This window comes from Apostichopus japonicus, chromosome 17 (genome assembly GCF_037975245.1).
Source record: "Apostichopus japonicus isolate 1M-3 chromosome 17, ASM3797524v1, whole genome shotgun sequence".
Taxonomy (NCBI): Eukaryota; Metazoa; Echinodermata; class Holothuroidea; order Aspidochirotida; family Stichopodidae; genus Apostichopus; species Apostichopus japonicus.
This window is the reverse complement of record NC_092577.1, coordinates 9823044-9835678: the sequence shown is the minus strand read 5'-3', so window position 1 is coordinate 9835678 and position 12635 is coordinate 9823044. Positions and strand designations below refer to the sequence as shown.

Genomic DNA, 12635 nt, shown 5'->3' with positions numbered 1-12635 from the left:
GGAATGGCTAAATAAAGTGCACGCACGTAATATCGTATGCATCGACAATATTCAAAGTTGTACTGAACAAATGTAGTAACATGATGCCAATTATAGCACTAGTTTGCATACGGTAAGCCCCCTTTAGCGAAACAAAATATGTAACTAAAATCCCAACCGAGACGGAAGGTAGAATAAGGGCGCAACCGGTAGACCAGTCGGGGGCGGGGGGGGGGAGACATTAACCCCAGGGACCATTAAAACAGATTCCGTACAACAATTAGAGGGCCTGACGTTTCGATCCTAGAATGATCTTTCTTTAGAGAAACGAAAACAGACTAAGAACACATTTGAAAGGACAGATGGGCAAACAGTTAAATTACCAATGAACGATAGAAGATGAGTAAAATTAGACAGAATTTAAGGGCAATTTTTAGTTTCAGTCACGTATCCTTATTTTAATTTGCCCGATTTTAGCTCTTACTCTCCTGCGTGAGCTGCCCTTCGTGGCCTTCGTGGTCTTTATCGGCTATATTTTCTCGGAATAGAGAAAAGGGATTTCCGTTTACGTTTTCTGTTCCCCTGACTTGACCTTTAATGACCTTAATCGTTCCTTGTCACTACCTTGCTTTGCCTGCAATGGAAATTAATTAGCACCGATATAGTTAATGTCTACCTAATTGTAGCCCTAACTATATGATAAATAAATGGCGAGAAGGCTTCCTAACGGTTATTTTACAAGCCTGGATGTATCATCTCTTTAGCTATTGTATTCCTGTACTTGGGAGAAACCCCCAATATGTGTAAATCGTTAATGAAAAGAATTTGTCATGGCAACCCCACTTCCGTCAAAAAGTACACATATGTTTATTCAGCACTTCGATGACGTCATCGTCACAGACAGATCGGACACAATGATTGCAGCGTCAGTTAGTGTACAGTGGCACGATATTATGACAAACACGGCCTACTGCTGTCCCGGCTACACGCAACATAAGGCTGACTAAACAGTGAAACAGCCGGATTGTAACGTCGCGACGAACCAAGGAATTTCCTAAGTTCCTATTGTTTTGAACTGATTTTAGGTCGAAAATGGTTTGAAGATGGAGTTTCCATAGTTGAATCTTGCATTTTTGATGACTGTCAATATTTGTTGCAGTCGAAATTTAAGGAACACGGTGGGATTTCCCTGCTCCGCTCGGAGGGCTTTTCAGTGGTTTCGAGTCAGCCATGCCACGTCAAAAACAGTCGAATCCAAAGCCATTGAAACGTAAGTACAACATTAGGAATCATTCTAATTTTTAAAGCACTTCTGGGCCTAGGAATGCCGAGAATGTTTAAGAGTTGAATTAATGAGATTATAGAGAGAAATGTTACTTGTTTACAGGGAATCCTAAGGAATCCTGTACTGTCTTCGGGATTCCCTTGTGGGGTTTCCTCATTAGCTATTCACCATTACAGCGCTTCGATCCCTTGATTACTTCTTAGCGTTTCGTTTTTGCACAATAATGCGAGGTATGTTTCTCATTATCGGGTAACGTTTTTAACTGGCAGTACAATGATAAGAAACAGCGCAAAGCATTTTTCCATTTTTCATGCATCGCTCACCGTTACGTATCGGTGTAATCTTGCTAAAAAAGAAATTACCTCATTTGGCTAAATCTACCGCAGGTTTAGAAATAAAGCCATTGAAAGACCTTGGTAACTACCATTATTTTTAGAGGGGTTTTGAAATCGCTTATCTGCAGCTGTATAGTTGTTCATTTGGGCTTACAGTGTATACAGTAGGTGTAAGTTGAGGCGCCTAGGCCTAGCCTATCTAAGTTAGTTTTAACTTCTGGCAATGGCTAATGGTATGTTAGCAAGTTCCATGTTTTATAAACTTTTGTCCGAGATGTGGTTTCTTTTCGGAGTTGTAGGTGGGTGGGAGGGTAGGGTTGCCTTATCTGGGAGTGCTCTTGCTTTTCAAGACCAATAGGGTTGTTAAGAGTACTGCCTTTAACCAAATTTAATTTTTGAAGACTAAATTATTATATATAAAAGAAAAGCATGTGTTTGGTTTAACCTCTGATGTAATGCATTTATAAATTTTAGAGTATGTTTCAATAATAATTAGAGAAATGAGCTTCCCTAGGCTGGTGTAGGCCCCTTATCCGTACTCCTAGGTAGGGAGGTTGGACTCTTCTCAAGTCCTCAGGCTCATCCTGGTGCCTTATTTTAGCTGCTTTGCTTATGACAGTAAGCTTACATGATTTAGCCTGACTCCATTATTATTCCAAATTTCATAGTTCAGTACAATACTCCAGTTGACATAATTTCCTTGCCTGGAAAGAACGTTAAATTCTCTAAAAAAAAAAAAATCCAATTTGAATTTTCCATAAATCGCTAGTTTTAGCGACAATTTCCGACAAAGTGAGGCTTCTCCATCATTTTCAATTGTCATGCCATTGGCTAGATAAGTACCACTCAGAGAAACAATTAAGGTTCTCTTTCAAAGCAGTTTCTGTTACGTTGTATATTGGTGGTGCAGCCAATTGCCTCGTGATTGTTCTTTGGTACTGAACTATAAGGCGCATTGTGGCCATAACAGATAGATATTTGGAAGACATCTGTAGCCTGCATCTGTAGCCTGCATCAGTCAGTCAGCATGTTTCCAGAAGACCGTCCATGTCCACACATTCAGTAGCTCCGTTTAAAGGGTGTGAAGAAAACGTCTAATGCATATATATGTTGGTATGTAGGGAAACGTCTAATGTAGGGAAACGTCTAATGCATATATGTTGGTATGTAGGGAAACCTCTGATGTCGCAGATGATCACAAATGTTCATTCAGTGCTGGATAAAGGTAAGAATGGTGATCCTCTGTGGGTTACTTAGCTGTCCGTTAACTACATATGTGATTTGATTGGATTTCACCAGGATGATGGAAATATATTAGTAGATGTAACTGGTACAAAACACTCGAAGCCACAAAAACTTCCCCAACATTGGGGACTAAAATCCAACTGAGGATGCAAACAGACATCAAACCTAGGAATTAACAGCTCTTAGAGAATGGCCTGCCTCTGTTCAATTTGTGTTTCGCAGTAGAGTATATATGCTTGACTCGTTCGAACGAGGAGTCCTGCAAATTACCTAGGAAAATGACCTCCCTTCATCCATGGAATGTTATCCTTGAGATATATCCTTGATTTCATAAATTTGCATCATCATCTGACTGGTTTTAATGTTCTAGCTGGATAGAGAGAGAGAGAAAAGCTAAATTATCAAGCTGCTTATCTATTGCAACACACAATAAAGGCATTAAAGACTCGCCCCAAACCGTGTGCCGCGCTCTAACTAGTTTACTTTCCGTTGCTTGCAAGTGAAGTTTTATGCTTGTCGCTACAAAATGCAACAAAATGCTAAAATATGCAAATGTGATACCTAGTTATCTTTAGCTGGACCTGAGATGTCCGTCGCTGTATCGTTTGTACACTGTGCTGTGGGTATTGACCGCAGCTGTACAGTACAGTATGTACTGACTGTACACTAGTGTCTAATTACCGAAGGTAGCAAGCTGTGTGCGTATTTTCTGGGATCGATGGTGGTGTCTAGCACTTCTGTTACACCACATTCGAAACTAGGTCAGATTACCGGGATTAGACGTTTCTTTTTGCGCGAGTCTTCACACTCTTTAAGATACACAAATGGACAGACAGACTGACAGTTTGTCCAGTTAAACTATCTGTCCATCTGTGTCTCTTCATGTGTTCTAAGTTTTGTTTTCATGTTCAGTAGCCTCTGGAGGAGATCATGCTAGCAATCGCAACATCAAGCCCTCTAACTCTATATCTGAACTAAATCTCAGCTTTATAAATCATGCAGTATATCAGGCTTGTAGAATCATTCTAATTAAAGGCTCAGGTATTGAAGCGGTCCAAGCTTTATCTTGCAGGCCCAGATTTAAGTCCTTTTGTGGGCTGGATTCGGCTCACTGGCCAGCTTTTGGAATTTAAGAGAGAGTTACAACAAAGCAAAGTTGTCTTTTTGTACTGTAGACCAACTGCTCCTCTGCTTGTTGCCGGTGAGACTAAATATAAAAGGTACTAGTCTGTAGTCTTGATAAAAAATGTATCAAAAAATACTTTACAGAAGTATACAGTTAGTCTGAGTTTGACTGAAAATAGCAGGTCTAGAGAAAACAAGTTACAATTTTTGAAAAATCTTGAAGTAAACAACCACTTGGTGCTGTTGCTAAGACATGTTATGACTAGAAAATTCATATAGCAATCTTAAGTAAAGGAACCAACAAGTTCTTCTTCCTTAAGGTGGCATGGCCGCTAGAGAAACAAAAAATTTGCAGAATTTGTTTCTAGATAGTCTCCGAGGTAAAAAAACACAGGATGGACAGGAAGATATTCCACCCACGAAGATAAACACCGTCCCCTTGCATTTTGCTGGCAGTGTGTGTCCCTCCTTTAGGCAGCTGGTTAAAATGTGTTGGATGTCGATTAGTACTTTTAAAAACAAAAATTATCTTATACACTCATACTGTACTAAGTTGATACAATATCTTTCACTTGATGTACAGTATTCAAATTCTTGATACAGTAGTCAGTACTACATGAAAAGCATTGGAAGACCAGTGAAAAAACATATGTATTGTACAACATATTATATATATATCTGAATGTTTCGGTGACATTTCGTTATGAAATTTTAAAATTTTACATAATTTGAATAAACTTAGCTTGACTGAACTGCAAATTTGCTGAGAACGAAAGTCAGTATTTTATCCAAGGCCATGGACTCATGATTCACAGTAGTATTTGGTTTGGATGTACTGTTCTGTTAGGTCTGCAGTAATACTGTAGTCATGGTTTACGACATTGCCTCAATGGCTATAACTGTAGCCTGGTCAAATGGTTTATTCCTCTCATAGAGACGGTTGGTTTTAAAATGACTTTACCAGCTGATGGTAGCCTGCTTTCTGAATTCGGAAATCAATATAAGTATTTGAATTAAAAAAAAAAAATGAAAGAAAATATTGCCCTGGAAGCCAAACTTGAAGTACATCTTCCTTATTCAATGTATAAAGTATATTGTTTCATTTGTGAGTATAAAATAAAGTATGTATGGGTGGTTGAATTTGGCACGATTTCATCTGACCTCCAGTGGGACTTGTATGGTAGACTCTAGATCTTTTTATAAAACAGATTTTTTTTTTTTTTTTTACATTCCACAATTTCACAATTACACAATTTCACAGATCAAGTCACTAGATTTTTTTCTTTGGAGTGTCTGTGTTGCGGTTTCTTTTGTGAAATATTGTCAGAAAATGACCTGATACAATTGACACACAATTTGGTTTTGCGAGTACCTGGGTCTACCTATATTTAGGGAAATTTCTTTGTTTGTGTAAATTGTGTGTGTGTATATGTGTCATTGTTGTTTGTAGCTTTGATATATAACAGAGTTGTTTAGAAACTACTACATTAGAAATAAAAAAGTAAATAAAAAATAATAATTTTCTAAGCACTTACCTTCTACAAATTTACGGGAGGAGTGGAATATATACTTATAGGTAAATTTTACTTACTGTATAACCAAAAATGGTTAATAGGGACGTCACTATTACAACTTGAGGCCATATGGATTAAAATGTCCAAGTTAGATGGATTAAAATGTCCAAGTTGGTAGGAAACAGGACTTGTGTTCCAGCTGTAGGTTAGTTTGAAACCAGTTTGCTCTAGCTGATGATTTCATTGCCTTTTCGAAAGTATTATTCTGATTGATTCAGTCTTGTACATGATTTGATTGAAAGTATTAAGTACCGAACAATATAAATATTGTATTGAACAGGGAACAAAATTGGTTACAAAGTTAAACAAGGTCTACAGGTACCGTAACTTCACCGTAGCTGTCAATACCTAACTTCAAAGTAGCTGTCCGTACCGTGACTTCATGGTAGCTGTCTATACCGTAACCTCACGATAGCTGTCAATGCCGTTACTCACGGTAGCTGTCAATACCGTAACTTCATGGTAGCTGTCAGTACCGTAACTTCACGGTAGCTGTCATGGTAGCTGGCTAAACCACATTACAATTTATTAAAAGCAATAAATTAACTTTAATGAGCAGGCTAAGGCTATAACCCCGAGGAGCAGAAACTATCGTCAAATATATAGCCTTAGAGGGGCATTCCAAAGATTTATTGTTTTTTTTTCCCTTAAGGGGAAACCTCAATAATTACAGAAAACACTATATAACAAGCACTCAAAATTTTGTCTCTTTTTCTTTTCTAAGCAGACTATGACATCTAAAGTAGATAGATATATTTGAATTAAAATTCTGCCGTAATTCACGTTTTAAATTTCAGACCTTCAAAATGAACCAACGGAGTGGAACTTGATTTTTCATGTCAGCTTCTAAAGCTTTTGGGTGTCATATCGTTTTGAAATATGCTGATATTTTGTTTTTGATATTTGGGATGTTTTTCTCTGGGAGGTGGCTTATTTTGTACAGTATACAGTAGTACATTCATATCCTTCACCATGCACATGAATGCAACTATTACAGTGTAAGGCTAAGCCCTAGTCTTGGCCAGGTTTTTAATTTTGTAATGCCAAGTTTGTAATACTCTTTTTCTCGCATGCAACTGTACATACAGTACCTCAGAGTCCGCTTCTGCCTGTGTACCACAAATGTGCTTGCCCACTGTATTTTACATGCCCGAGGATCTGTCTGACACAAACGTCTTGGACATTTCTCCAAAGAGGTGCATGAACTTATGCAAACCACAAAATCTTTATTCATATTAATATTACAAAGTTGTGTGTCATGTGAGATCATGTTTCTTCCACAGCAATTAATGACCATCTCTCAGTGTCCAAACCAATCTAAGGCCAAGTGATTGTTCACTGCGGGAGGGAGGACTTGAATATAAACCTTTTTGGGGCAAGTGGGCCCAATTGGCAAACCTGAATGGCTTCTTGCACTTTTCCGAAGCAAATTTTCCAAAATCAAATTAAAACATAAAATACTGTAGCTTTGGAGAAATGTGCAAGACCCTAGTCTCAATCGCAAGCGTTGCCACGGGCGTTATCTGGACAGTACAGCAAATAGATACGGGAAAAAGCTTTGTGAAAAAAAGGTTCACTACAGTAGGCTGTTCTTACTAGGGTCTTAACAAGACTATGTAAGCCCCTGCTCATACTTTACAGCTGACATAGCAGTTGATGTCTCGACGCATCCCCTCAAAAAAGAAGTTTGTGCACCTACATCTTGTGCACCATGTAGACAAAATGTTTCCTTTTCACAAGCTGCTGTACATACTGTACAATCATGTATTATTACTAGATGGAGTGTTGTCACTTTTGAAATTTCAGGGTGTTTTTTTTTTGTCATCATTGTACATATGAAGGCTGCCAGTACAGTACATACTGTAGCCTCAAACAGTGTTACTGATTCCTGTTGTACGGTTTAAGGGAAAACTAGACTGTCTACCCAGCCCTGGCCGTAGTTTTTCGCTGGTATGAATCGGTGTGTACTTTAATACCAGGCCTTGTAGAAATTCAGTTAAACATGTGGTATCGGTGCTTCGTTGTACATGTATACAGATGGACGCATAACTTATGATGATTAAATTTCTGTGTTTTTGAGTACGCCCGGAAGAGGATACGTGTTGAGGATTACATCAGACAGTTACGTGTTTTAAAATTCCCCCCAAAATAAAAAAATATTGTCAGCTCTAGATAATTATGTGCGAAAAGTTTCACCATGCCCATATTTATAACTGAACACAAAGGATGGCTTTAGTCAGAATATTACTCTGGATATGTTAAAGTCCAAGAAATATTTGAGCTCTAGTAATGGTTCTACGGTATTATATATGTACAGCTGTTCTCCTATTTTCATGGTATTCACCTTTAACATGAATGCTAAATCTCTTTAATGCTTCTTTAAGACTTTAAAGTTGATGATGACCTCGGTTCCTCAGTGCTTGTCTAAAAGTTAATGTTAAATCCACTGCTTTGTAGATCCTTAATATCTCCAATAAAATATGTCCCTTAAATTAAAATTAATATAACAATACAATGTACTTGGATGAACTTCCAACACCATTATGTAATAAAACAATGTAAAGATGTCATCCGAAGCCATATAAGGTGTGACACAGCTTTCCTATTGTTTGAATCTGAGGAATTGACCTTACGGTGTGCTTTAGACTAAGTAGCCCAGCCACTTTAATTGATGACCCTCAGATGATTTAAAGGTCATTTTCTCACAAATTAAAAGCACCCTTATCATAGCAGTGTTTCATAACAGTGTAAACCAATAATACAGTACTTATCAAAAATGAACTTGGTGTTGGATGTCGTACTTTAAATCAAACCATACATGACGTTAGAAGCGTACTTGTTTTCATTTTGTTCGGTGGATGAATATCTTCAAATCCGGAATAATCCATGCGGTCAGTTAATGCACGGCTCATGCAACCGTGATGCACATATAAACATCAATCAGATCAAAAGGGACCGTCCCCAAATTTTGTCACTTCAACAAATCAATGATGCTTTCATTGTTTGAGAATCAGGCTGTCTCTCTCGATTCGAGATGTGCAGACCTAGTCTGAGCACAACAATGAAAGCTACTGTAACCCCCCTCCCCCCTCCCCCAATGTGGCGAACTTTTTCAAAAGGTCGGACATTGTTAACTATAAATAGCTCATCTGGTTAACTATATTAAACCAGTGAAAGTATTTTTACACAAAGCATGTACTTGAATGCCTGTTGCTCATCTCTCTAATACTCTAGTGTTTTTTTCCAGATAGTGCAAGTTATGGGAAATATTTGCAAAATAGTGCAAATTAAGGTTATCATGGTTAAACTGGTCTCGTATTTCAAAAAATTAAAAACCTAATGGCTTCTACCTTAGGCGATACGGTGCAGCCTTATTATGCTCAGAAGTAGTTATTAACTAAATTCATAAGTCAGCCATACAGGATACTTTGTAATAGTTTGTATGATGTTGTTCTTGGATGAACCCTAGAAGAGTGCAGAGTACAGTACATTGGGAGGGTTGGTCTGCCAAATCCAAACCGATTCAAATGAAATAAATTTATGTTTTTAGTGACGACCAGAAAAAAGATATCCCTGTTTAGTTAGTACAATACAGTTTTACAGAAAGTATTAAAAAAAACTGCATTGCAAAAACGTGTTTTGAAGAATCATTTTAAATGACGCAGGGTTATCCACTGATCCATTTCAAGGGGAAAAATGCAAAAAGGTTCTCTTGCCAAAATAAGCCAATCGGGGATGACTAGTGTCAAGAGGTGCTTCAACAAGGTTTGTGTCAAAGTGAATCTTCTTCCTTGGGGAATATCCCTAATCATGTCATTGACATTGAGTACATGGTTTCTATATATATATATATATATTTATATATATACATATATATATATATATATAGATATATATATATATATATATATATATATATATATATATAGATATAGATATATATATATATATATATATATTTGCATGTGTGTGTATAGCACTGTAGACATACCCAACACTTAAAGAATCATCCTGTTTTATCATCCCCCTATTGCAGAGTGGAACAATCCACTGTTGCAGGCTTTCCTTACCACAGCTTCTGTGTACAGTAATACCGGCTACTGTAGGCATGATGTCAAGGCTTAATACTCACTGAAGCATACACATTTGTCTGTCTGTTTGCTTGCATTACTATTCTTAATGAAAAAGGAATACAAAAAAAATATTGGGGGGGGGGCGAAGAAACATAAGCGTAAAAGAAAAAAAGGAAAAAAAAGAGGAAAGAGCTTTGTGTGCAGTGTATGTGGACAATGGTACTACTACTGATGACAAAGTCCAAAAATATGTGTAACTGTTGTTTGGTGGGTGGGATTAAATACTGGATAGTTGAAAGGTGTTGTGTTGATCAGTTTACTGTGCCAGGAAAGGTAGACTTTGAGATTTTGACAAAAAAATACACACAGCGGTGTTTTTCAAAGAGAACCAAGAAGAAAGCAAAGATAAAAAATATAACAAGATATTCATGGACAAAAAGTTTTGGGTGGAGTTTTGTCAAAATAAATCCCAAAATTGTGAGGTGAAATTAGCGAGTAGACTAGAATTATTGGCTTCGATCTGAACTACGTGACTAGTTAAACAATGCTCGAGGTAAACCTGGTAAGTTGTTGATATTAAAGAGGTGCATCGGGCTAATGAGTTTTTTTATCTTTATATTTTTTGTGTTTTTTTTTAATACTGTACATATACATATATACTCCCTAAAATTGAATTTTTATGTTATATGTTACATATGTTGCAAAGTTGAGGGACCAAGTATGGCCGTATTGACTTTGTTCCTCAGCAATCTCTGTCTAACTTGTCTGAGTGAACTGGTTACCGTAGGTCCCGTAAGATCCCAGCTGGTCAAAAATTTGAGTAAAAAGCCAAGGTTCTAAACACTTTGGGTATAATATATATTATTATTAATATATTGTCATGAAATGAAAACAGTCAAATTAACTTCGCTCCTCGCTTACCTGTCTCCCCTCAACCGTAGCACTCTCGTTCTACCGTGTCTAGAAATGAACTGGTAACCTTTTAACGCTGTGCGCCCTCTATGACATCACCCCTCCGGTCAATGCCCTTCCTTCTCATTCTACTGACCCAAAGTGTCAGCATAGTTCATTTTTGTTTCATGTTTCGATTTATTGATCTACGTAATTCGATCTGGACGGTTGTCTAGGATCCTCATATATCATGATTTGTATCATGTCAGTATGCATACCGTGCTGTAGTCGTATTTGCACGCAATACGATCTTTCAAGGAAACGATTTATACTACAGGGAACACCAGGAAAGGGCGTAAATTTTTTCACTTTTTAAAAGTGAGGAAATTTGAAACTTGGGAAGGAAATGACTAGATGACCGTAACCTGTCGATTCTCTTTCTATCTTGAGGGTTTGTTATTTCGCGCAATCTGTAGATCGAGTTAATGTTAATTTGCTTCCTGACTCATTAAACATTACGCTCTCTCTCTCTCCATATCATGTTGTGAGTGAACTGGATTTGAGTGACCCCCCAGTTCAAGCACAAATCCATGAGGATGAGGACCAGGAAAGGAGGGCGGGGGGGGGTAGGGGGGCTCTCCAGGTGTATCCAAGATCAACAGAGGGCACTTGTCATATCAGTCCTGTCCAGTGCCAATCACAACAGTACCATGGGGTTTGATCACCAGTGTACAATTTAGTTTGTAATTATGAAAGAAGAGAATTTTCTGAAACGTACTCTTTTGAGTTAGACTACTGTAATCTGTTTAAATTAAGCACCTATTACTTGTCTTTCCTTAAGTTTTTTTTTTGTCCGTTCAACCAATCTGCACAAACTGGGAAAACCTTTGTTCAATCACCCAAGGGCACCTGTATGTACAGTAAGTTCACACGGCGTATTCGCAAGCTTGTCAGAACTTTCAGAAGAACCTGTTAAGTCGAGTCGGAGGTCGGTGAAACAGTAGAGATTACGCACGTTAGGCCAATTTGAGAGCACCCCACAGTTGTTTTAGATCGATCTAGATGCTAGATAGCCCAGCTTTTATGCTAGAGTTTGAGCATGAACTTGCTGAAAGCCTGATTATAACCAACTAGACCTCATGGGGGAATAATTTTCTGGTGTAGCATAGCAAGATGCTATGCAAAGTGGAGAAACTGCTAAACAAATGCAGTGATATACATAGAACTGTTTGTAGCTGCTTAATTTGTACATAACTGTTCCATTTCAGTATTTTATCTATTTTTGGAAGCCAACTTCAGAAATGGTAACAAAACATGATTAATGAATTGTTTCTTTGAATCTTTGTTTTAAATGTAGGATTCATCCAAACGACTTTTTGATATTACTTTAGACGGTTTGATCAGTATATGGTGCAAGTTACAGTGTATAGGAGGGTACTGCCCATTGCAGTGTACTGCAGTGTACTGCTGCGTACTGCTGTGTAGTATTTACTTCGCTCCTCGCTTACCTGTCTCCTCACAACCTTAGCACCTCATTCTACCGTGTCTAGTATGCCCTGGTAATCTTTTAGCACTGTGCACCCTCAACGGTTGTGAGGAGACAGGTAAGCTCGTCACTCGTAAATATCTAAACCAGTAAGTTTTATGACATACATTGTAGTCTCCTGACTGGAATAGTAGTGGAGTAAACATTGTCACTCGACTGCTGGATGTACTTACTGCAGGAGAGACCCTGGGAATTATAAATTGTTCAAGTATAAAGTTCACATGTAGGTATGCATACAGTATATCTATATATCTATACATACATGATTTACTATGGTATCAAACTCTCACAGAGAGAATTTGACAGCCACAAGGCACGCACTCCGCCGGCCCGTTGCAATTCACATGAAACATAAACAGGTGCCAGGATTTGTGAGTAGTGCGATACAGATATCAAACTGGTAATGTAATGTGGAGTCTATAACCAGCTACTACTACTACTACTGTACTACCACCACGACGCGCACACACACACACACAAACACTGACTGGCTGTGTAAGAAAATAAATTGTGAGGAATATATACAGTCTATTTTTAGCCTGCAAAGCTGGTAGGGTCATATGCTGCTATTTACCAGCACAC

The 12635-nt window shown here is 37.9% G+C and overlaps 1 protein-coding gene and 1 long non-coding RNA gene across 2 annotated transcripts in view; one reads left to right on the top strand and one right to left on the bottom strand.

Annotated features, from left to right (window-relative positions):
* The first annotated feature begins 914 nt into the window (after positions 1–914).
* The window catches only part of LOC139985250 (uncharacterized), a 44297-nt gene continuing 32576 nt past the window's right edge, over positions 915–12635 (top strand). The window contains exon 1 of the mRNA XM_071999529.1: positions 915–1249. Within this exon, the coding sequence (XP_071855630.1) occupies positions 1210–1249 (40 nt within the window). The 5' untranslated portion in view covers positions 915–1209. The remainder of the gene's footprint in view (positions 1250–12635) is intronic.
* On the bottom strand, positions 4999–7838 carry LOC139954613 (uncharacterized). The gene is made up of 2 exons (XR_011788133.1): positions 6000–7838; positions 4999–5948 (listed from the first exon to the last, which is right to left on the bottom strand). It is a non-coding gene; the product is annotated as an uncharacterized lncRNA (long non-coding RNA).